The sequence below is a fragment of the Nyctereutes procyonoides genome, unplaced genomic scaffold (assembly GCF_905146905.1).
Source record: "Nyctereutes procyonoides isolate TBG_1078 unplaced genomic scaffold, NYPRO_anot_genome, whole genome shotgun sequence".
NCBI lineage: Eukaryota > Metazoa > Chordata > Mammalia > Carnivora > Canidae > Nyctereutes > Nyctereutes procyonoides.
This window is the reverse complement of record NW_026575141.1, coordinates 11,522,210-11,546,830: the sequence shown is the minus strand read 5'-3', so window position 1 is coordinate 11,546,830 and position 24,621 is coordinate 11,522,210. Positions and strand designations below refer to the sequence as shown.

Here is a 24,621-nt window from a genome sequence, read left to right as displayed (position 1 = left end):
CAAAAATGAAGAATTTTATTTTTTAAAAAAAGGCTAAACCTGGAGGATACAAGACTGATATAATTGATAGCAAGACTGGCACACCTATTCAGAAAGGTTTTTTTTTTTTTTTTTTTTTTAATTTTTATTTATTTATGATAGTCACAGAGAGAGAGAGAGAGGCAGAGACACAGGCAGAGGGAGAGGCAGGCTCCATGCACCGGGAGCCCGACGTGGGATTCGATCCCGGGTCTCCAGGATCGCGCCCTGGGCCAAAGGCAGGCGCCAAACCGCTGCGCCACCCAGGGATCCCTCAGAAAGGTTTTAATAAAGGCAGACCTCCCTAGGGAGATTGAGCTATTTTTTCAGTACCTCTTCTTAGAAAAAAGCATTTTTAAAAAATGTGTGCAATAAAAATTTAATGAAAAATAGTTATCAGGGCTTGTTTGGCTTTGGGAACCCCATGAAGATTTCTACACATCTTTTAAATTTTTCATTATGAAAGATTTTTAAGGCATGGAACAAAGTATAAAGGATACCACCTACCACCAAGCTTAAGAAACTTAATTCAGAAGAATCCATCTGTATATCCCTCCTTGATTATATCTAGTCCTATACACCTTTAACTTTAAATTTATGACCTTCTTCTAATTTTTCTTTTTAATGAATCCAACTGTTAAAAATAAGACGGGGTAAATTTTAGGTAAGTCTGTTATAATGCAGTTACACATGCCCAAAGGTTGTAAACATTTTTATGTGTATTACTTGTGTTCAGAATTTTAAGTGGTAATTTATAATGTATTATTTGTTTAACATTTAGTTTCTATGCCTTTGCATATGTCAACCTGGGCTATCATGAAGAACATTGTTGCTAAGAATGGATTTGCAGGATTATTTACAGGTAAAATACTTGCTTTCCCAGATTGTTAAATAAATGGTTACTTTTACTCTCAAATCTTTATCATCTTCCTAAATTAACTTTAAGCAGGAAATTATTGAAAACATTCCCTATTTATGAAAACAAACCACATTTAGGATGTTGAAGCAAACATCTTTTCTGTAAGGAAAAGATTTATTATTAAAAAGACAAGATTTCTCTAAAAGTACCATGGAATTAAAGTGAGGAGATTGGAAGTAATTTGGCTTGTTCTTTGACACCAGTTTATGGCACAGTATGTGATACATCACTTCATTTAATCTGATCATTATCAGAATGAACTTTAAAAATTATATTATTTAAACATAAGGTAAGATTTATCCTGATTTTTTTTTCTATTCTTTTTTCAGGCCTCATTCCCCGTTTAATTAAAATTGCTCCTGCTTGTGCCATTATGATCAGTACCTATGAATTTGGGAAGACTTTTTTCCAGAATCAAAATGCTCGAAGACAGCAATACTAGTGATGATATTTCAACTTGAAATAACAACCAAAGCCAAATAATAAGGTGGAGAGGTTAGGCAAGAACTCTTTCACCGTTATCTTAACATGATTTTATATATTTTATCTTATAATTTAAATGAGCAGTAATTTCTGCTTTGCCTATGAATTATAACCCTAATTTTAAAATAAATTTTGTTAACTTCTGAGATATTGAAAAAGATATTCCAGAAATCACAACCATTAAATGTTCATGTAAAGAAAAGAAAGATTATTCCTTAACACTGAAAGTGGTAGTCTCTGAGAGTTTGATATTACAGGTTTTGGTATAATGTCATTGGGAATGTGTCAGATATATCAGAATATTTTGAATTGCATGCTAATGAGGTAGAGTCTAGGAAAAAAATTGCCCAAGTCTTTTATACACACTTAAATCATGCACATAGATCTTTAAGTACTCTAACAAAGTAGGTAAATAGATGGCAGTCTTTAAACATTTGCATTTACCAAATTATTAGATACTTTAATTGAAAGGCATTAGTTTTGTTTTTTTACCTCCTGTTGCTGTTTTAAGGCTTCATCATTATTAGGATTTCTTCGCCCAAAGGTACGGCTATTTTATCTTTATGAACCAGAATATAACTGTTTATGTGACAAAGATATTTTTGGTGACTAAAAGACTGTTTTATCTACTGTTTCCGCAAGAGAGGAGACTTTACTAATTATCTTAAATGTTTGGCACAGTGAATCTTGGTTGTGCAATGGAAAACCACATTATATTTAGAGTAGTAAAAATAATGTTAGTTTAGGAAGGGCCTCTGGTTTCAGCCATCTTAGAATTCGGTATCACTTTGTGGAGCTCTCGAGATCACTTGTATTTTCTTCTAACACGGAGATGATTATTATTTTTTAAATTTTATTTATTCATGAGAGACACAGAGAGAGAGAGAGAGAGGCAGAGACACAGGAAGAGAAAGAAGCAGGCTCCATGCAGGGAGCCCAACACGGGACTCCATCCTGGGTCTCCAGGATCATGCCCTGGGCTGAAGGCGGCGCTAAACCGCAGGGCCACCTGGGCTTCCCTAACACTGAGATTATTAACACAAGCCACAAAATATTTCCAAAATGTTCCTTGATTTTACACATTTCATGTTAATATGCTACATCAAGAGACAAAAGAGGCAGCAGTGGCCTTGAAAGAAATAGCTTTTAGTCACTGAAGCTTATACCTGTAGGACTGAAACAATGGTATGATGGTGGGACAAAAACAATGTTCTCTTTTTTTGGTTTTGACTGATTTCCTCAGGAGCTATATCCTATAAGAGAAGCACTTTATTGCAGTCTGTATGTATGCTATGAAAATGTGAATTATTTTTTCCCCCTAAAATAGGGTAATATAGTTAAAGATCTTTGGTGTTGGTAGAGAAATTAATGTATTTTGAATTAAAGTAGAAAAGAATTTATATGTTTCATCAGAAATAAGCTATATAGGGTTTATATGTAATCTTTTGTGTTTACTTGATACTGTGTTGATTTACCTTAAATTTGGCAACACACATATCTATAAAATTCTATATATTTATAACTTTAACTTAAATTTTCATTACAATGTTTTATGCTTTCTTAAAATTATCACTGTGCTGCAAGCTTAATATTTTCATATAAAATCATTGTTAATGCTATACTTTATATAAGAAAGTTTATCTTGAACACTGCTGTTTAACAGTATTAAATTTAAATTTACCTTTGTTTTGTTATGCTTCTCTTTGGTAACCATTTGGTAGAAAAGAGAAACATTTAAACTTATAATTATTAAGAAGCAGTCACATATTTCAACTTTATAGAAATACCAGAAGGGAGATTCCAACTGCCCTTCCATCCCCAAAATGGACTGCACTTACAGAAAATTCTTAGCATTTATGCCTAAAAAAAATAAACCAAATTCCCTAGTAGTTTTTCTACTACATATTACAGCCATTTATCTGGGTGAAAAGAAGGGTGAATTGAAACTTTCTCTATACTCAAGTGGTAAAGAAGCATTTATCCTTTAAGCAAAAAATATAGTAGCAACTGAAAAGCACTTGGCTAGAAATTATGTTCTTGGTAGTGTTTCTGAAAGCAAATAGTCTAAATCTGTGTTAAATTTTCTAACATACACATTTACTTCCTTATGTGTGTGCACATTTTTTAAAAAGAAAATCAAATATTACATGTTTGCCACCTTCCATATAATAGACATTTGATTTTTTGAAAAAGTTGATAGGGAAGTTAAAATAAATTTTACTTTTAATTCTAGGAAACTATTTACTATGCTTATGTAGCCACATGACTCTTTTAAATTCCTCCCTCTTTCCGGAAGATGAATTCCAGGGATATAGGAAAGTTCAGTGTATCACTTTTTCTTCTTTTTCCAAAGTGAATTTTTAAAATAAATTTTAACCTATCATTCAGCATCTACTCAGATCTTTTATATGGTAGGCAGTATAAAAAGCACTAGAGATAAGAAGTGCTTCATTCAGATACTGTCATTGGCTACAAGGAGATGGCAAAGCTGTGATTGACTTGAGGTCTGCAAGTGGAGCAGTGGGAAGGCTGAGGAATTCTCCACAGAGTTGGGGGCAGAGAGGGAGTGTCAGGAAATGTTTCTAAGGTTAGGACAGGTGATTGAATTAAACATACCTGGAGGTGGGAGTTTCAATCAGTCAATGGTATTTAGTCCCAGAGGAAAAAAAAAAAAAAACAGGAAGGCAACAGGAAACCAAGTATTTTTGCCACAGCTCTAATAATTATAGAGTTGGGTCTGATGATTTTTTTTTCCCCAAGACCAGCATTTTTTTTAACTGAAAAGAAAATAGGGTAGCACAGTTTAGCCCAGCACAGAAAACACCAAAATGTGTCACATGTAGTAAGGCTAAAGTCTTATGGAGTGAATTTGGGTTTAGTTGAGTTTTAGAGAAATAATCACCAGTATGGAAAATGAGAACATATAATAAGGATTGATTGGTTTGGACCAGAATAGACTTTGAAAAGGGACCATATTGACAATGATGTGACTTTATCTCCCTCTTCCTATCAGTTAAAAAGAACTGATGCTAAAAACAGAAGCTGCTTTGCTTCCAGAAGAACAAAGGAAACCAATATTTAAGAGCACCGATGTTCAAAGCAGTCATGTGACATTTCAGAGGTAATCCAGCACATCTGTTGATCAAAATTGGAGATTTTACCTAACGATAGGAACTTTTACAAAGAATTTCCATAAGTTGTAAATTTGAGACCCACTTTTAACCACTTGAAAACATGTGTGGAAATCTAATAAAGAGGACTTAAATAAAAAGTTTATATAATTTCATTTAATGCTGACATCATCTTGATGCCATCATAGGTTCTGAGAAGATGGTGATGTTTCCATTTTATAGGTGAGAAATCAAACATGGTTCTTACATAACTAGGTTAGCAACTACCAAAATTACTGCTGTATTGTACCACTTCGACAGATACTGTGTATTGTAAAGCCGGTCATGTTATTTTTTTAAAATAAAAGGTATTTAATTTGATATCAGTTGAAATAAAGATTTCTCCAAAACCTTTTGTCATATTATTAGTATTTTAGGTGTTGAATAATACACATTTACCATACTTGCTAAAACAAAAAGGTCAGTGTACAACTTGAATCCAGTAACTTGTCTTGAAGGAAAAAATAAAACCACTAATGCATGGTACAAAACATTTAATACACATGCAACAAGTATAGTACAAGGCAACAAAATACACATGGAAATATTAGCATATAATTCAGCATTCTGTTTTGGGTAGGGTGTGTAAACAATAAACACTACCACCTAAAATTAAAGATTGAGACATACATTGTTTCCTCATGCAAACATTAACTACATGTATAACTAACTAGTGTGAAATGAACTGTATAGAAACCTGAATTCACATTAGCAGATGAATTTTATACCAAGAGCTCCAAGAAAGGAGGAAAAGTCATGATCCTCAGATGTCATGTTTAAATCTGCATTTAGCAGCACATTAAGATGCACAAGTTACTGTATGCATTAGACAAATCTGAAAAATGTTATCAATTATGGAATCTTGATTTTCCCTTATTATAAAAATGTATGGAAAAAATTTAACAATGATTTTTTTAATTACTGAGGAATAGTAATTATCAGTTGAGAGTGGATCATGGATGATAAAGCATTTTAAACATTCTGATCATTTTTTAGGAAAGCAGCAGTAGTGCTTAAGGCCAGCCTAAAAAATATTCTAGTTTCCCTCCTTAGCCATTTCCTATTCCCTCCTCTCTAGGTTTCCACTGTCCTTATTTTGTATTTTTCTTTCATCTTTGTGCCCATTAAAAATTGCTTTGGATACCCCACTCATAATAAGGTATACAGGATTAAGAGTACGTACCATTAAATGGTTAAAGAAACCATTTTTCAAGAATATTTGCATTTTTACAAGTGCTAAGGCCTTAAGCTAAAGGAATAAAGCTCTGAATATGTTCTGGGACAACTTATTTTAACAGTTTCCAGACCTCCTTTGTCCCTGAAATGACAGCATTTGAACTTTCATATAAGACTAGCCTTATTATCATTATCTTAAATTCCAAATTATGAGATTAGAGCTCTAAATATTGCACAGAACCACCACACTCCTACATTTCTAATACAAAGAATGATGTAACAAGTTCAGCTTGCCTCCTCTGAATAAAATAAATTGTTGTAGGGGAAACACTGTTTCTATATGTCCAAGCTAAGTTTGAATGCAGTATTTCATTAATAAACAAAAATAGCATATGAAGTCCCCATTAAGTATTGTGTCCTCTTCATGTAAACAATGTATAAAACTTCTTTGGCACAACTGATCGTGTTTTTCCTCATATTACTTACTATAGAAAATATACTTCATACATTTTGTCTTAATATGGTGGGATTTTGATGGATGAACTATATAGTTCCAAAAACTGCAAAAAAAAAAAAATTATAGCACTTAACTTTTTAAAAAACGATTTTTTTTTTACCTGTAGAAGTGCAGGGATTTTTACATTAGTATCAATTTTTAACATTAACATGGCATGATTCATTGCTGCACATGAGGGAGAACAAAACAGCAGTTTGTCAGACATACTGTTGACTATGGTGATACTCTACTGATCCTTACTTGAAGGTTCTCAAATCCTCAAATGAACTTTCCAACATCTGTTCTACATTTTTAAATGTCCCAAATATTGAGGAATATTTGATATTTTTAAGTAACCTTTTAAAATCTTGGGGAAACAATTTATTCATTTTACCAAAATGGTGTGAAATACTTTCCCTATGACCCCAACAAATTTAGTAATGGCCTAAGACATAATTCCTACAAAATTTATAAAGTGTTAATGGAATGTTGATGCCAAATGATAACTGTTAAAGAAAAACCAAGTAAGCCACTATGAAATGAGCTGAGAACCTTTTCCTCATACTAAAAACCAGGCATTTAAACATCAGAACCTAGGAGGAAATTAATGAAAAATGAAATTGTCAGTTTTAGAAAATGTGATCAATGAATAAAATAGTAAAAATACTTAGCTTAGTCTCTGGAATAAAACCTTGAACTCAGTCTCTGGTGATTATGGTACATTTAAATATATGCAAATCAGCTGAATAATAAATATACATCACAATTTGTAATGGATTATTAATTTAGAGGATATTTGAAAGTTTTTAAAGTCTATTCATTTTTAAACTTCCTCAGTGACAAATATAAGAATCTTAAAATGGCAGGATCTTTTTCACTCAGAATGGCACATGTAATGGACTGAATTCTCTAATAGAAGCAATAGAATTCCAGACATGTGCCAGAACAATATAAAATTCCAAAGGTTTTCCCAGCAGTCAAACTTACGTAAATAGAACATTTGCAACATAAAAACTTTTGGCTTTTACATAAAATTTTTCAGGATGGAGTTAGGCCTGGACTCGTCATCTCTGTTGTGGGACTTGCAAGGTAGTCATTAGATTTGAGACTTGTTAGAGATTTGTAACTTGCCACTGATGTTAGAGACCCACAGAGACCAAGTAATGAGGGAGTATCTTCTTTACCTGGAAGTTAAGATAAAATAACAAATATTTAATTGCCCTTGAAGAATTATACCAAAAGATCCTATAAAACTAAAAACTTACAAAATACTGTAAACATACCTAATTACGTTTTTCTCTAGCTTCAGTGTTACCTTCAAAAACCATTACCAGAGGATTACATGCGCTCCTCATAACAGTTCTAGATATGGAAGTCTGAGATACTGTGTTTTAGGACAAAAATAAAAACTACCTTTTTTTTCAGAATATGTTCATGTTCAGTTAGTAAGGGATAATAACAGTACCAATGCCCAGGCCACAGAAATAGGAAATCCCTATGTAGGTAAGTAATGCAGCAGAAGCATTACTTCAGTTCAGGAGAAGGGCTGGACTGGGAGAAGCTTAACTCACTTATTGAACATTTATTCAGCATCTACCTTGCATCAGGAATTTGTCATGTACTGGACTGCAGTAGGCCCTGAAGAAAGATGGGCAGTTCTGTTTTCACAGCTGGGGAACACAAGTTCTCTCCAGAGCTGAGTAAGTTTGCAAATACTACCAAGAAGTGGCTTTTTGAGGCTGTGAAAGGCTGAGGTCTTTGAACATTAGCAGGTTTCCGAAGCAGATAAAGAGCTTCAGTTCTACTCAGTTATGGAAGTGTAAACTGGACCATACAGCAGGTGTTTCTGAATGCTGCTCTTTTAAATGGCCCCTCAGAAGTGTTCCCATTGTCCTTTGAACTCTAGTCCCACCTAGTTAATCCTGTATGATAATTATGGGGCTCTCTCTTTTTCTAAACTATACCCTAAGAAAGGACATGTAATTTGTTGTGTTATTATATTCCCAGTGCCTAGCACACAGGAGATGCTTATTACATAATTAACGAATCATGATTCAGGAAGAACTGTACTGGGACCCAAGAGAGCTGTATGACCTTAGGAAAGGCATCTTCTTTGAGCCTAGTCTTTCCTTTGTAAAATACTAAAAGTGACAAGCAATGTTAACTACACAGTTTTGCTGACAAGTAAAAGAGAGGAAAATACAACAGTGTTAGAAGGAGATATGGAAGAGTAATTGTCAAATTCAAATTTAGAATGTTTATCATGTTATTTTGGGATCAAAAGATTTAGATGTTTCAAGGGCACTTTTAATGTTTAAGTTTAGAGACCCATTTGGGGCCAGAATCAATTTTCTGGAGTTCTTATTAAATGCTCCTTCAACTCAACTGCTTTGGACAGTCTTTCTAAATTTCTACTTTAAGTATAGAATTCAGTGGCATTAATTACATCCATGGTACTGTGCAACCATCACCACTATTTCCAAAAATTTTCATCATCCCAAACAAATTCTCTACCATTTAAGCAGTAACTATCCGTTGTCCCCTTACCCTCAGTCTCTGAAAATTCTAAACTACTTTCTATTCAATACATCATTCTCACAAGTGGAATCATACAATAGTTACCCTTTTGTGTCTGGCTCTATTTCCCTTAGCATGTTTTCTAAGGTTCATCCATGTTGTAGTGTGTATCAGAATTTCATTTCTTTTTTATGGATCAATAGCATCCTGCTGTATGTATACACTACTTTTTGTTTATCCATTCATCTGTATAGACACTTGGGTTAAGTCTACCTTTTGAGTACTGTAAACAATGCTGCTACAAATACTGGCACACAAGTATCTGTTTGAGTCCTGTTTTCAATTCTTTGGGAGTTAGAGAATAATATATTATACAGTAATGCAAAAGACTAAATGTTTAACACAGTTACACAATGAGATACTACAGAACTGTAAAAGAGAATCTGAAGGATCGCTCTGTAATGCCAGATAGTGATTTCTAGGACATACTGTCAAGTGAAAAAAGCAAAGTGCAGATTAGAGTATAGCATGTTGCCTTTTATCTAGGAAAGGGTGACATAAATTATTTGAATTGACATTTTAAAAATGGATAATTCAAAAACTAATAAAACTGGTTAACTGTGAAAGTGAAAGTGAACAGAACTGAGATGAACTTTAAAGCACAGTAATTTGACTCTAGCATATATTCTCAAGATAAAATAACTAGAAATCCTAGACTATTTTAAATAACCATATTTTCATAATAATAAACCGATATCTTGAAATTTCTATAATATGAAAAAATAATTATATTCATATAAATGAGGAATCAATATTTTCATCATTAGATACCAAAACATAAAATCAAGTACACAGAAACCCTGAATCTTAAATTAGAATTGTAAAATAAATTTAAAGTGTATTTTTCTTTAAAAATAAATCCCTAACACTTCCATAGGCTAGAAACAATGACCATTCCAGCAGCAACAGGAACCTGTATAAGCCCAAATTATGGTCTCTAACATTTCCTAGTATAAAGAAGGTAGGACACAGGAGTCCTATTTAAGGGTCTCTCAATGTTCAAAAAGGACAGTAACCTCCCGACGAGATGTGCTGACAAAGACACATTATTCACGTTGTATGTTTAACCTGAATATGATAATAACATCAGACAAATCTAAATTGTTGGACATTTAACAAAACTGGTTTAGGCTCTTCAAATATGTAAATGTGTGTGAGAGAAAAAGGAAAGTATTCTACTCAATGAAAGGACCCCAGAGAGATTGATAAGGAAATGTAATATGTGATCCTTGAATGGATCCTGAACAAAGGCTTGTAAAGGTCTTTTATTACTGGACAAGTTGAGATACGTATATTAACAAATTATCAGGTAATATAGTGATGTTAAATATCTTAACTAAGGGTCATATGGTGTGGCTTTGTAAGAAAACATCCTTATCCCTAGGAGATATATGCTGTTGTATTTACAGATGAAGTTTATGATACCTGCAGTTTACTTCAAATGGTTAAGCATAATAGTAAGGGCATATGTCTGAGTAAATGGAGGGAGTCTGTGCCCACAAGAGCAAAAGCAAGACAATGCCAAGTGTGGCAAAATGGTAACAGGTTAATAGTGGTAAAGCATACAGCAGTGTTCATTCTTTCAACTTTTCTGTAGGTTTGAAATTATCCAAAAAAGTTGGAGTTGGGGGAGAAGACAAAGGTACACGAAGTCTTCAGTTGTGCCCCAAGGAAACAAACCATACAGCAGAGCTGACTGGGGCATATTCAGGAAAGCATGGGGCAGGGGGGTGTGGGGGGGAGTGTATATCTACTTATAAAAGCCTTCAAAGACACCTGTCCAACCTCTGAAAATACTGATGCTGTGGAACATGCAGGGCAGTGTGTTACCCTTAAGGAAGCCAAGAGACTTCACTGTAAGCCTTCATTTAAATATAAAAGTGAAAAATTGTGCAAAAGAATCAAGGTGGTTATGTTGTGATTGTAGCCATCCAACTATAAAAGGAAATAAAATATAAAAAGGAAATAAGCAAAAGGAAATAGGTGTTAAGGCAGAGAATGATAGGGGATTATTCCAAAATATTCTTGCATATTGTGATGTCAGCAGTTAACACACATATGTGCATATACATAAAATTATCACAATGGACTAAAAAATAAGTATGTTAAAATCTGTGTTGATGAAATTTTAAAAGCAACTTTTTGATACAAGAGGAAAGAACTAGGTTCTTTTAAGGTTAACTAAAACTTTCTAGCCTAGATGAATAGAAAAGTGGTAATTCCCTAGCAGAAACAAATTAGTCAAAAGAAGCAGCAAATAGATTTCCTTTTTTTTTAAGATTTTATTTATTTATTTGAGAGAGCACACTAGTGAGGTGAGTGGCAGAGGGACAGGGAGAGATAGAGACTCTCCACTGAGCAGGGAGCCTGACACAGGGGCTCCATCCAGGACCCCAAGATCATGACCTGAGCCAAAGGCAGATGCTTAACTAAGCCATCCAGGCACCACTAGATTCTTGTTTTAATTTTTTTTTTTTTAATTTATGATAGTCACAGAGAGAGAGAGGCAGAGACACAGGCAGAGGGAGAAGCAGCTCCATGCACCGGGAGCCCGATGTGGGACTCGATCCCGGGTCTCCAGGATCGCGCCCTGGGCCAAAGGCAGGCGCCAAACCGCTGCGCCACCCAGGGATCCCCTAGATTCTTGTTTTATAGCAAGAAAGATCTGTTCTGTTTTAAATGTATTGAGAGAGTCTAGATTCTACAAGTCTTCAGATGCTAGTGCTTCAAATGTTACTAAGTTAGAAGTCATTCATTTAGCGCAATGCCAGACACTGTGATAAAAATAAAAAGAACCACTTCTTGCCTGTAAGGAACTTAATGTAAGGTAGAAACATACACAAACAGAAAATTCTAATAAAGTGCAGTAAGAACAGTAAGTAAAAGTGAGATCACCAACTCTATAAGAAAGTCTGAGTGGGGAGGAAGGGGTCAATGAGGAAATGAAAAGGCTGTAAATTGTATCCTAATTTTAAGGAATGACTACAGAGATTCCTTAGGCACTAGCATAAACCCAGGAACACAGGGAAAATGTTATATTAACCTGCTTTGTAAGCAACATGTTACCTTTTTGTGATCAAAGTTCAAGAAAAGGGGTGAGCCTCATTTTGTGCAATAAAATTTCAAACTATTGGAAACCAATGTGTGTGGTAGTTGTAGCGGGCAAAGAGGGAATTACTAGGACATATTTGTTTTTGCATGTATATGTGTGAACTTGGTCACACGTGTCCATACTGATATCTCTTTAGCTGAGTTACTTATATACTGATTAAAATGGCTCCCAAAATTATTACTTTCCTTTAAAATTAATAGTTCAGAGAAAAGCACGAAAACATGTAAATTTCACTGAAGCAAATAACTCATTACAAAAATTACGGCAGTTCACACTTCCTTGTAAAACAACACAAAGGGCTCAGGAAAAACCCTGCAAGTAGATGAAACTTGGGTACATATGCAAAAGGACTGCTATTGCATGCCAAGTGTGCATTGGAGGCAGAAGACATTCCTCAGACTAGATAAAAGAAATTTTAGAGCAACAAGCAATTGGTGGGACTGATTCACGCACCATGCGGATTTCTGTTAGGATCTGAACCTCAACTTGTCATGGAATTCCTGTGCCCTTTGAAGAGAAACTGTTTAATTTCCAGAAGTGTTTAACTGAGGAAGAGAATGAAGCTCTAAGTTAGGTGAATAGGAAAGTACTCACATAAAAATATGTAGAATACTTGGTAAATTGGGAGAAAACCCCTGTATTAAAGGAGGATTGTTTAGGAAATGGTTTGATGTTGGCACACAGAACGATACTTTAAGCAAAAGCATAGCCAATGGCTCTTGATTAAATGATTCAGAAGAGACTGACTCTGAATACGAAGAAATTTTTTACAATTGAATTTACTTTTATTTTCCTTTTTATAGATGAGTGACATTAACTTTTTAAACTTATGTTTAAAGTCTAATAATAAAAGAATCAATGATCATAAAAGAAAACAATTCCATTAACAATAGAATGAATCTAAAAGGATAAAATGCTTAGGAATACATTCATATAAAGAAGCGCAAGAGTTGTACATGACAACTATAAACTATTGTTGAAAAAAATTCAAGACTGAAATAAGTGGGGAAACATCTCACTTCTCCATGTAAACTGTTTAGAAGACGATATAGTTAAGATGGGAATATTTCTTAACTACAGATTCATTAATCTACAGATTCAATGTAATCCCCATCAAAATTCTAACTGCCTTTTTTTTTTCCAGAAATGACAAATTGATTCTAAAATTCACATGGAAATTCAATGGAGCCCAAATGGCCAAATCAATCTTGAAAAAGAACTAAGTTGTCCTGATTTCAAAACTTACTATAAAGCAAGACAGTGTGATACTGTAATATGGATAATGTAGCATGGGAACAGGCATACAGACCAATAATACAGAATTGAGAATCCAGGAATAAACCCATTAATGTATGGGTAATGCATTTCAACAAGAGTTCTAAGACCATTCAGTTGGGGAAAGAAGAGTTTTTTTCAACAAATGGTCCAGGGGAAAATGAATATCCACTTGCAGAAGAATCAAGTTGGACAATTAGCTCACACCAAAAACTTAAAATAGATACCATATGTCAATGAAAATCTAAAACTTATATGTAAAACCCTTAAAAAAAATAAATATAGGAGTAAATCTATATGATCTTGGATTAGGAAATGGTTTCTTAGATGTGACACCAAAAGCACAAGCAACCAGGAGAAAACTATTTAAATGAGACTTTATCAAAATTAAAAATTTGTGAGTCAAAGAACACTAGCAAGCAGGTAGACATCCCTCAGAGTGAAAAAAATATTTGCAAATCATACAGCTTGATAAGATTCTATTATCCAAAATACACTACTGCAACTCAAAAAGGCAATGGAATTTTTAAACAGAGAAGCTGAACAGACATTTATCTGAAGATGATATGCAAATGACCAATAAGCACATGAAAAGATGTTCAACATTTTATTCATTAGGGCCATACAAATCAAAACCACAAAATTCCATCATACCCACTTAGGATGGTATAATTAAAAAGATCATCAATAGGGCAGCCCTGGTGGCTTAGCAGTTTAGCGCCGCCTTCAGCCCAGGGTGTGATCCTGGAGACCCGGGATCAAGTCCCATGTCGGGCTCCTCAAACGGAGCCTGCTTCTCCCTCTGCCTGTGTCTCTGCCTCTCTCTCTCTAATAAATAGAATCTTAAAAAAAAAAAAAAAAATCTAAACATTTCATGCGACCTTTGTCAAAATACAACCAGCATTTTTCACAGAGCTGGAACAAACCATCCTAAAAATTTGTATGGAACCACAAAAGACCTGGAATCGCCAAAGCAGTCCTAGAAAAGCAAAGCAAAGCTGGTGGCATCATGTCCAGATTTCAAGCTATATTACAAAGCTGTAGTCATCAAGACAGTATGGTACTGGCACAAAAAAAAAAAAAGGTCATCAATAATAAATATTGGTGACGGTGTGGAACAAATGAAACCCCCATTCATTGCTGGTGGGATTACAAAATGGAATAATCATTTTGAAAAAGTATGGCAGTTCCTCACATGATTAAACATATACTCCAGCCAATTCCATTCCTAATTATATACCCAAGAGGAATAAAAATATATGTTCCCACAAAAATCTGTACATGAGTGTTGATAGCAGCATTATTCACAACAGCCCCAAATGCAAACTATCCAGATGTCCAAATGATGAATGAATAACAAATTGCGGTATATCCATATAATGGAATATTATTTGTACATAAAAGGGAATGAAGTACTAGTACTTGCTGCAACATGGACAAACTGTGAGAACACAATGCTAAGCAACAAACCTAGACAAGGGGTGCCTGGGTGGTTCAGTGAAGCTTCTGACTCTTGATTTTAGCTCAGGTCTTGATCTCAGGGTCATGAGTTCAAGCCCCATATTGGGCTCCATGCTGGGTATGGAACCTACTAAAACAAAACAAAACACCTAGACAAAAATAGTTATATACTGTAGGATTGTACTATATGAAACATCCAGGATAGACAAATCCAAAGAGACAGAGAGTAGATTAGTAGCGGGGAGGGAGGCACTGAGACCCAACCACTAATAGGTGCAGGGCTTACCGGGTGATGGCAATGTTCTATAATTAGTGGCAATGGTTGCACAACATTACCAGTATACTAAACACGACTGAAGTGTACACTTTACAATGGTCAATTTTATGTTATGCAAATTATAATAAAAATTTTTTTAAGTCTAAAGGATTTTTTTGAGACAGAGTGAGTGCAAGTAGGAGGAGGGGCAGAGGGTCAGGGAGAGTGCATCCCAAGTAGACTTTGGGCTGAGCATGGAGCCCAATGCAGGCCTCGATATCATGACCTGAGCCGAAGTCAAGAGTTGAGCACCCAGTGAACTGAGCTACTCAGGCACCCAAGGACCTTTTAAAATAAATATTAAAAATGCTAAGAGATATGTAAACAATATTTTAGGATTTAATTGTTGGCTTTTTTCTTTTCTTTTTTTGGGGGGCTACATAAAGTAACAGCATCCTAGACTTGCTGAAATATGGATAGCAACCAGTAGTTATAAGCATAGTAACTGTCATATATGAAGGGGTTAGTAAATCCTTGAAAAGAATGACAACTTCTCACTCTATCAACAATTATGGTACCATTTAACTTCTGAGATTTTCTTTTTTAAGATTTTATTTATTTAGAGAGAGAGTGCATGCATGCAAATGGGGGTAAGGGGATAAGGACAGAGAGAATCTCAAGCAGATCCCATGCTGAGTGCAGAGCCTTTATGCAGGGCTTGCTCTCACATTCCTGAGATCATGACCTGAGCCCAAACCGAGTTGGACACTTAACCAACTGAGCCACTCAGGCAACCCGAGGTATTCTTTTATTTAATAATCAGTAGGAATGTAGAATTGCTTTTTGTTTTATACCTTTTCAAATTATTCATTAAAATATGTTCTTGAGGAATGTAAACGATGGGAATATGTAAAGGCATAAAAGGCCTGAACCAAGTTTTAGAATACAAGCATAAATTTCTATTTTCCCAAGTCATTAGTAACAAATCTCTATTTCCTTAGGGTCTTTTTAAAATTTATTTAAGAAATCTCTACACCCAATATAGGGCTCGAACTCACAAGTTCACTTAAAATCAAGAGTCATATGCTCCTCCAACTGAGCCAGTCAGGTGCCCCACAGATCTCTAGTTCTCAAGGCTCTCCATATGGAGTTCTTAATAAAAATATTTTTAACTAAGAATGCATAAAAATGTAACAATCATTTATAGTTCCACCACCAAGATTAACTACTTTCAAATCTTGACGTATTTGGGCGTCTAATGTTTGTTTTTAGAGGAAAAAAACCATCTACTATGTTTGTAAATGTGACATATACTATAAAAATTTAATCAACACAGTAAAGCACACAAAAAATCTTAAATAAAATACTATCCAGCTTACATTCTGACAGAAAAGGAGAATATTTTAAAATTCGGATGATATCTCAAATGTCTTCTAGGTAAAGAGTTTTCATTTTATTTTTAACTGGGATTCAATATCAGAAGAGGCCATTGAAAGAAAGGCTGGACTTCCAACATAAATCTTGTAATTTAGAAGATACTTAGCATGAATAATGTTCATAATTTTGTCCACCAAGTCTTGAGTATTAACCGCAAGCATCAATTTTAGAATTATCTGTTGAACTCTCAAAACCCAACAGTTAAATAAAAAAGTAATCCAGTTAGAGAGCAGGTAAAATTAATGAAGAGGTATTTCACTGGAATATGTAGTTGAGAAATAAGCACACAAAAAGATACGGAACATCATTTGCCATCAGGGAAATACAAATCAAAACCATAATGAGATATGATTGCATATCAAATACAATGGCAAAAATAAAAAAGTGACACCACCCAATGCTGGCAAGGAGGTAGAGAAACTAAATCCCTCATCCGTTGCTAGTGGGAATGAATACACAATGGTTCAATCTGAAAAACCGTTTGGCAGTTTCTTGGAAAGCTAAACATGCAACCACCATACAATTTAGCAACAGTACTCCTAGGTATTTATCCTGGAGAAGTGAAAATAAGTTCATAGAAAAACTTGCAAACAAATGTTCACAACAGTGTTGCCCATTTGGGCTGCCACCACAGAAATACCATAAACTGAGTGGCTTATAAACAAGAAAAATGTATTTTCTGTTTTTTATTTCTCAGAATTCTAGAGGCTGGGAAATCTCAGATCCAGTTACCTGCAGATCCCATGTCTAGAGATGGCCTGTTTCTTGGCTCACAGACAGCAATCTTCTCACTTGGTATCGTGACTGAAGGGGCCAGGAAACAATCTGGGGTCTCTTTTTAAGACACTAATCCCATTCATGATGGCTCCACCCTCCTGATCTAATTCCCTCCCACATTCTTCTATCATCACACTAGAGATTATGAATTTGGGAGACACATATATACAGACTAGAGTAGCAGTTTTACAGCCCCCAAATGGAAACAACTCAAATGTCCTTCAATTAGTGGCATTGTTTTTTACGGTGATAATAAAACCATCCTTACCATGGAATATTTTTTTTTGCAGAGAAGGAAATAAACCATTGATATGTTTAACAACTTTGATAGATCTTAGGGGAGCTATGCTGAGTGGAAAAAAGCGAATCCCAATGAGCTATGCACTATCTGATTGATATGGTACTCTTCATAATTTCATGACAAAATGATAGTCATGGAGAAGAGATTAGCATTTGCCATGGGCTAGGGAAGGGGCAGACATAAGGCAAGGCTGGGAAGGAGATAGGTGTCATCACTAACACAAGGGATCCTTGTGATGATGCAGCTGTTCTGTATCTTGACTGGCGATTTAGACATATACCTATGCATGTGATAAAACTGCATGGAACTAAAAACAGAGGATGACACATAAATATGAAAGAAATCACTGCATTGTACTGTCAGTTTCCTGGATGTGATGATGCACAATGTCACCTCTGAGGCAAACTAGTGAAGGATACATGGCTCTTTTTTTTTTTTTTTTTTTTAGGATACATGGATCTTAACTCTATGTGAATCCATAATTGCCTCAAAATTTGGAGATAAATTTTAAAAATTATAGCTAGAGAAATTCCCTGCAGTGTGATAAGCATTCAGGGAAAACTGCAGAATGTGAAGGAATACTAAATGAGCAGCATAATCTTGTGACTATGTATTTCTGTTCCGCTTAAGTATTTCTTTGGAGTGAATTCCAAGGTGTATTATTGCTGGATTTAAAAACAAGAGCCGTATATAGATAGGAGTGTGTTAACTTTACATTAACTTAGGGAAGACTTAAAGGATTTCTTTCCATTTCCTTGACTCCACTTTTGTGTCTTAAGAATGGTTTATAAGCTTTCCTTATAATAGGAATAAATTTAACAAGAAATGTGCAAAGTCTAAAAATTTTATTTTCTCTGTTGCTATTTAACTTGTCCCCCCGATAGAGTTTCTCATTGCTTCTTGTTTGTACATGTGAAAGCTACTGATTTCTGCATAATCTTATATTTTGCTACTTTGTAGGACTTTTATTGTCTAAGTATTATTTCTCGTTTTCCAGGTTCCTGCTATCATCTGCAAAAATCCAATTCTCGTGTCTCTAGAAATTTCTTCTTTAAATGCATTAGCTACTAGCATGATGTTATACAGTGGTAGAAATCAATCTGCATCTTAGTATCTCCTCATTAAGTAGGATGCTGATCTTAGGACAGAGACATTTACACATACCCATGGAAATGAAGTAGTATTCAGTTCTTCTGTTTTGAATGTTTGTGTCATGCAAGTGTTGAATTCTATCCAGGGGTTTTTTGGCATCTGTGGAGATAATTTTTTCTATCTTAGATATGTTAGTTTTGTATTATATTAATAGACTTCCTTTTTTTTTTTTAGACTTCCTAATATTGAAACAATCTTACATTCTGGGATTAAATCTGCATGGTCATAGTGTATCATCTCTTTGATGATCTGCTAGATTCTGCTCACTAATATATTATTCAGAACTTTCACATCAATATTGATAAGCGAAACTAGACTATAATTTAAAAAAAATTTTCACACTATATCAGGTTGTATTTATCCCCTATATTTTCATTTATTTGTTCTTTCTGCCCCTGTGATTAAATTAGCTAGGTCTCAAATTTGTTAATTTTTTTTTTAAAGAACGGTTTTATTAATTAGATCTCTTTATCTCAATTTGTAGTTTTATCTTTATTATTTTCTTTATTGGCTTTTTATATATCTTGTTCTTTTCCTACTGTTTTCAGCTGAGAAATTTTATTCATTTTTTCATTTTTAATGAAAAGGTATATACATATTATGAATTTTCCTCTATTGCTTTAAGTAAATCTCAGTCTGCTATGATAGTTTTTATTATTTTTTATAAATTCATAATTACAGCTTATATTTCTTCTATTTCTTTTTCTATATGATAACATGTCTTTTTGTTTTAACTTCATGTTATCTGGAATGGTTTGTAGTTTTGCTCTAGTTGTTACCTTTATACAACTAGGGAAGTGTAATGCTAAGTCTCATTCTCTTCCCCTTACAAGCTATTTGATCATTCTGCCTAGAAGCCCTGAATATGTTTTCTTTATTGTTAATATCTAATAATTTTAGTAGATATGCCTTAGAGTTGATTAACACAGGTTATTATTATTATTATTATTTTCTAAGGCCCGTTGTCAGCTCTGTCAATTTATAGATTTCAGTCTTAATGTCCAGATTTTTTTAAATTTTTTAAATTTTTTTAAATTTAAAGATTCAGTATTAGTTCTCCACTGTTTTACTTCTAGAGTGACTCAATTAATCTATACACTTTTAGAGTGACTCCACTAATCTGTACACTTTATCTTTTTTTTTAATGATTTATTTATTTAGAAAGAGAGAACGCATGTGTGAGCAGAGGGAGGGCAGAGAGAGAGGATCTCAGGCAGACTCCCCACTGAACATGGAGCCTGATGCAGTGCTTGATCCCATGATCTGAGATCATGAGTTGAGCCAAAACCAAGAGTAAGAAATTTAACGGAGCTATCCAGATGCCCCTAAATTTTATCTTCTTTGCTTGACTTCTAATTCAAACACTTCATGACTCATTTTACTTCTTTCTTCATCATATTTTCATTCTCTTGGTTGCTTTCCTGCTTTTCTTCAATGTTCTATAATAAGTTCACTTCCAAATCTATTCTTTAGGCAGCTTATTCTTTAATATTTACTTCTGATATAATTTTTCCTTTTTTTCCCATTTCTTCCTAGAGTGTAATCAGCTATCAATTCATTTCCTTCTGTTTCTTGAACATTTTTTTGCTTTTTTGAGATAGAGCACTAGCTGGGGGGCAGGGTACAGAAGAGAGGTGAGAGAGAATCTCAAGCAGACTCCCTGCTGAGCATAGGAGCTCCATGCAGGACTCGATCTCACAACCCTGGACAATGACCTGAGCTGAAATCAAGTAATTCTTAATCTGTTATTTAATCCTCAATTCTTAAAGCCAATACTTCTCTCTATGTGTGTATACACACATTATTTTTTAGAGTAGTTTTAGGTTCACAGCAAAATTGAGCAGAATGTGCAAAGATTTCCTGTACCTCTGTACAAAGCTTCCCCCATTATGAATATATCCCACCAGTTTGGTACATTGGTTACAAGGGAGAAACCTACATGAACACATCATTATCAACCAGGGTTCATAGTTTACATTAGGGTTCACTCTTGGTGCTGTACATTCTACGAGTTGGACAAATTTACAATGACATGTATCCACCATTTTAGTATCATACAGAATAGTTTCACTGCCTTAAAAATTTTCTATGCTTCATCCATTCATTTTTATAGTATAAAAATTACCCATTATCAATTTTGACTTATTACTATTAAAATGCCTATATTAAACGGGTCTTTTACATAGAGTCATCATCACAAATAAATCCACTCATCGAACAGATTAATTTTTAAAATACACATAATTCTAAATTATGGCAGTGGATTCAGCTTATGTTCTATCTACATTCATGCCATGAAGATACTCTATTTTTCTATCTTTATTATCCACATCATCAAAAAAAGATTCATTTGTAGTCAGTACACATTATTTATAAACTATTAAAATAGACTTAAGGCCCTCTGAGAACATTTCAATAACTATCTTAAAAGAAGCAGAAAATTCAGCTTAACATAAGTTCCCATTGCCTGAGTCTGCTTGTTAATTGAATTTTTACTTTATACTATCTGTACCTTGTTCCTCACATTCTGTGATATTAATTCATTATATACTTATTCTATCAACCAATGTTTAATAATTATCTATTATGTGACAGGCTCTGGTAATACATCGGTGGAAAATATGGATAAGATTCCTTACCCTCATAAAGCATACATTTCAGTGGGGAATTAGAGACTAGAATCATAATACACCAGAGGGCAATGTGATGGAGTGCCTGGGGTGAAACCAAGTAACACCTGATGAGGGAGGAGGTGGACACGAATATGGAGACGATGGCTATTTAAGGTATGAACACTTCTTTAAAGAGCTATTTCAAAAGAGATCTGATAACGAGGTTACCATACAAAGACCTTAAGAAAGAAGTTTCTTTTTTTTCTTTTTTAAGATTTTATTTATTTATTCATGAGAGACACAGAGAGAGAGAGGCAGAGAGAGAAGCAGGCTCCATGCAGGAAGCCCGACGTGGGACTCGATCCCAGGTCCCCAGGATCATGCCCTGGGCTGAAGGTGGCACTAAACCACTGAGCCACCCGGGCTGCTCAAGAAAGAAGTTTCAACGGCACTAGGAAAAGCAGGTGCAAAGCTAGCTGAAGCAGGAACCAATCTGAAGGAATAGGTAAAAGGTCAGTATTCTGGGGTGCAAGGAGCTAGGAAAAAGAATGGTATGAGAAAAAGCAGAAGCTGGCAAGGACACGATCATATAGGAGGCTATGACAAGCAGTCTGGATTTTATTCTGAATTCACTGAAAGCCACTGGAGGTTTTTAAGTTTGGGTATAATATTTTCTCATTTATGTTTTCTAAGATCACTGATTAACCTATGGACAATGGACTGCATGAAGGCAAGAATGAGAGAGGAAAGACTCAAAGAAAAGCTTTTGAGTAGTTCATCCACGAGGCTTGCTCCACATGGCTTAGACGAGGGTTGTAATTGTGAAGATGATGACAAATAAGTGTAGGCAGCATGTCTTGCATAGGGCGCTGACAGGACCTACTGATAAACGGACGAGGAGTTGTAAAGGGGAAGAGTAGAACTTAGTAATGTGTGTAGTGGTGCTATTTATCGCAGTGGAGAAGACCGAGAAGAAATGGAGACCCAGAGGAGTGCAGGTCCCTAGTCCTCACCTCACACATGCTGGGATGCAGAGATAAAAGATGTGCATGCCCTATCATACCAGCACCACTCGTCCAACCCAAAGTGCTAGAGTCACAGCCTAAGCCTGTACTGGGGGCAGGAAAGAAAGTAACTGAACTAAGCTACTGAAGTTTAAAAATACATAGACTTGAGTCTTAGAAAATGGAATGTGATCAATGAAAATGTCCTAAAAAGTTTTGGAATTGAACCAAGATGTCATCCAGGAAGTTGAGACACAAAGGAAAGAGGGGTTGAAGGAGTACAGCTGAAAGCAGTAACAGCAGTTACTCTCAAACAGCAGTCTGAGAAAACTCAAACTCTTTCATATTTATTCCCAAGGTTTTCAGAATATTCAATAAATGAAGTACCAAAAGTGACTCAAGAATGAGGAAGTGGTCAACTGTATCAAAAGCTGGTGAGAAGTTTTAAAGAATGAAGACCAAGAACTTTCTTTTGAACTGCAATATGGCAGGGGTGGACCAGCTTGATCAAAGTCATTTTAGTGATAGAGACACAAAAAGCCCAATCGGCATGGGTAAAGAAACAAAAACAAAAACAAACAAACAACCAGTACAGGAAGTGATGAAATAAAGGAAAAAATGACAATCTTCTGAGGTTATCCACAAACACATGAGAAAAAAACAAAAGCAGATCTTTTTAAATCATAATTGACAGCTTCATTCCCAGCATGCTTCACAGAACCATCACTGCTGTTCTTCAGCATTCCACACCCAAAGCATACACAGTAGGAAAAAGTAGTTTCCAAATAGACTTTGTTTTTCTTACCTTCACTGATTAAATTTAACGTGTCTTGTTTTCCATCTCCTTCTTGTGACTGACCTGGATCCAATGATGTCTGAGAAAGGCTAACTTCAGCTGATAACTGGTCAAGACTGTGATAACTTTTTCTGTAAAACAAGGGTGAAATGCTACTCGGATTTCTTCTCATAAAAAAAGAATTTCTAGAGATATTATTTAATGATCCGCTTCAATTTACTGAATTTCTGGCTTATTTCTCCCCAGTTATTCCCCTAAACTCTGTCTCTATTGTGGCTGCAATATGATCTCCATTTAACTTTTCCCTCCACCCTCTCTAGAGGTCTGTGTGTTCAATCTATTAAAAAAGGAAAAGAAAGACAACTTGTCAAACTAATTTAAATCCTTACACCAATTTTTAATTATCCAGCTAGTGAGAAAATGGGGACCTTCTGGTTATTACCAGTTTTCAAAGGAGCAGAAAATCTACAGATTATTCCTAATGCAGAAACCAAAACGATATAACTTAATGACCCAGTATCTCCTAGGCGCATGAAAATTCTTCAATGTCTTGATATTTTTACAGATGGTTTTTACATAACAATAATTACAAATTATTATGACAAATTCCTATAATTTACAAGTTTAAAAATGTTGGATAATAAAATAGCTGTTTCTGTTAATACACTATCAAGATAATTAACCTCCTTCCCTTGTGTATTTGCTACTGTGAGCTCAATTTCCATTAAACAAATTGATGAGAAATGAATAATAGAGGAAAAATTCATTTATAAATGCAAAGTTAATATGGGTTATTATTAAACCTTTCTCATATTTTTTTTGTCAGGATAAAAAGAGCTCAAAAGATGTATACAGCTTGGTGTTATTGACATTTCAAGGAAGAGAATGAGATTCATTATAATTTGTAAATACATGTGATCCAGGAGAAAGAATATACTTTTCAGGCTTAACATCTATCTCCCAAGGTAGCCAAACTCTAATTAATTTCCTATAAATGTCATGTATTCTATGATAGTATTATAGGAAAGTATATATAATTTAAATGAGCTATTCCAGAGCTATTCTCTGTTCACACAGAGTCAACTTAAGAATTTAATGAAAGTATATATATTATGTATGAGGGGATATATACAACAGTACCCATTTGTTCTTTTCATCTCAGAAGTGAAGGATAAAGTGATGGAATAACTTTTTTTAGCTTACAGTGTTCTCACTTTATAACACGATGACATTTCAAATGTCAAGAACAGGAGTTCTTAGTTATATTTTTAAGTAGAAGGAAATTCTACAATAGGCAATTTCTGATAATAGATAAAATAGATAACAGATCCAAACAAATATGATCTATATAACATGTAATAAAGGATATCCAGTATTTATATAATGCTTACCAAATGCTAGGCACTGTCCATAAACATTTCATATCTATTAACTTATTTAGTCCTCACAACTACCCTAAGAGGTTGGAATTACTGCTCTTCCCATTTTTTAGCACAGTTAACCAGGGCACAAAGAGAACAGATTTTAAGGACTTAACTTCTCTGCTATCTCCTTCTCCAGTATAAAAAGAAAAAATCTAGTTTTCTGTTTTATTAGAAA

The 24,621-nt window shown here is 34.6% G+C and overlaps 2 protein-coding genes across 8 annotated transcripts in view; one reads left to right on the top strand and one right to left on the bottom strand.

Annotated features, from left to right (window-relative positions):
* SLC25A40 (solute carrier family 25 member 40) overlaps window positions 1–4,941 on the top strand; it is a 50,769-nt gene extending 45,828 nt beyond the window's left edge. For 2 of the 3 annotated variants that reach the window (XM_055307289.1, XM_055307288.1), the window contains 2 exons: window positions 800–880; window positions 1,267–4,941. In XM_055307289.1, coding sequence (XP_055163264.1) covers window positions 800–880; window positions 1,267–1,379 — 194 coding nt within the window. In that variant the 3' untranslated portion in view covers window positions 1,380–4,941. The remainder of the gene's footprint in view (window positions 1–799; window positions 881–1,266) is intronic. The other variant, XR_008662075.1, reaches the window with a different exon arrangement.
* Window positions 4,942–5,069: 128 nt separating this feature from the next.
* The window catches only part of RUNDC3B (RUN domain containing 3B), a 145,413-nt gene continuing 125,861 nt past the window's right edge, over window positions 5,070–24,621 (bottom strand). For 2 of the 5 annotated variants that reach the window (XM_055307285.1, XM_055307287.1), the window contains 2 exons: window positions 23,032–23,153; window positions 5,070–7,446 (listed from right to left, as the gene is read on the bottom strand). In XM_055307285.1, coding sequence (XP_055163260.1) covers window positions 7,301–7,446; window positions 23,032–23,153 — 268 coding nt within the window. In that variant the 3' untranslated portion in view covers window positions 5,070–7,300. Of the gene's footprint in view, window positions 7,447–23,031; window positions 23,175–24,621 lie in introns of all 5 variants that reach the window. The other 3 variants (XR_008662074.1, XM_055307284.1, XM_055307286.1) reach the window with 3 other exon arrangements.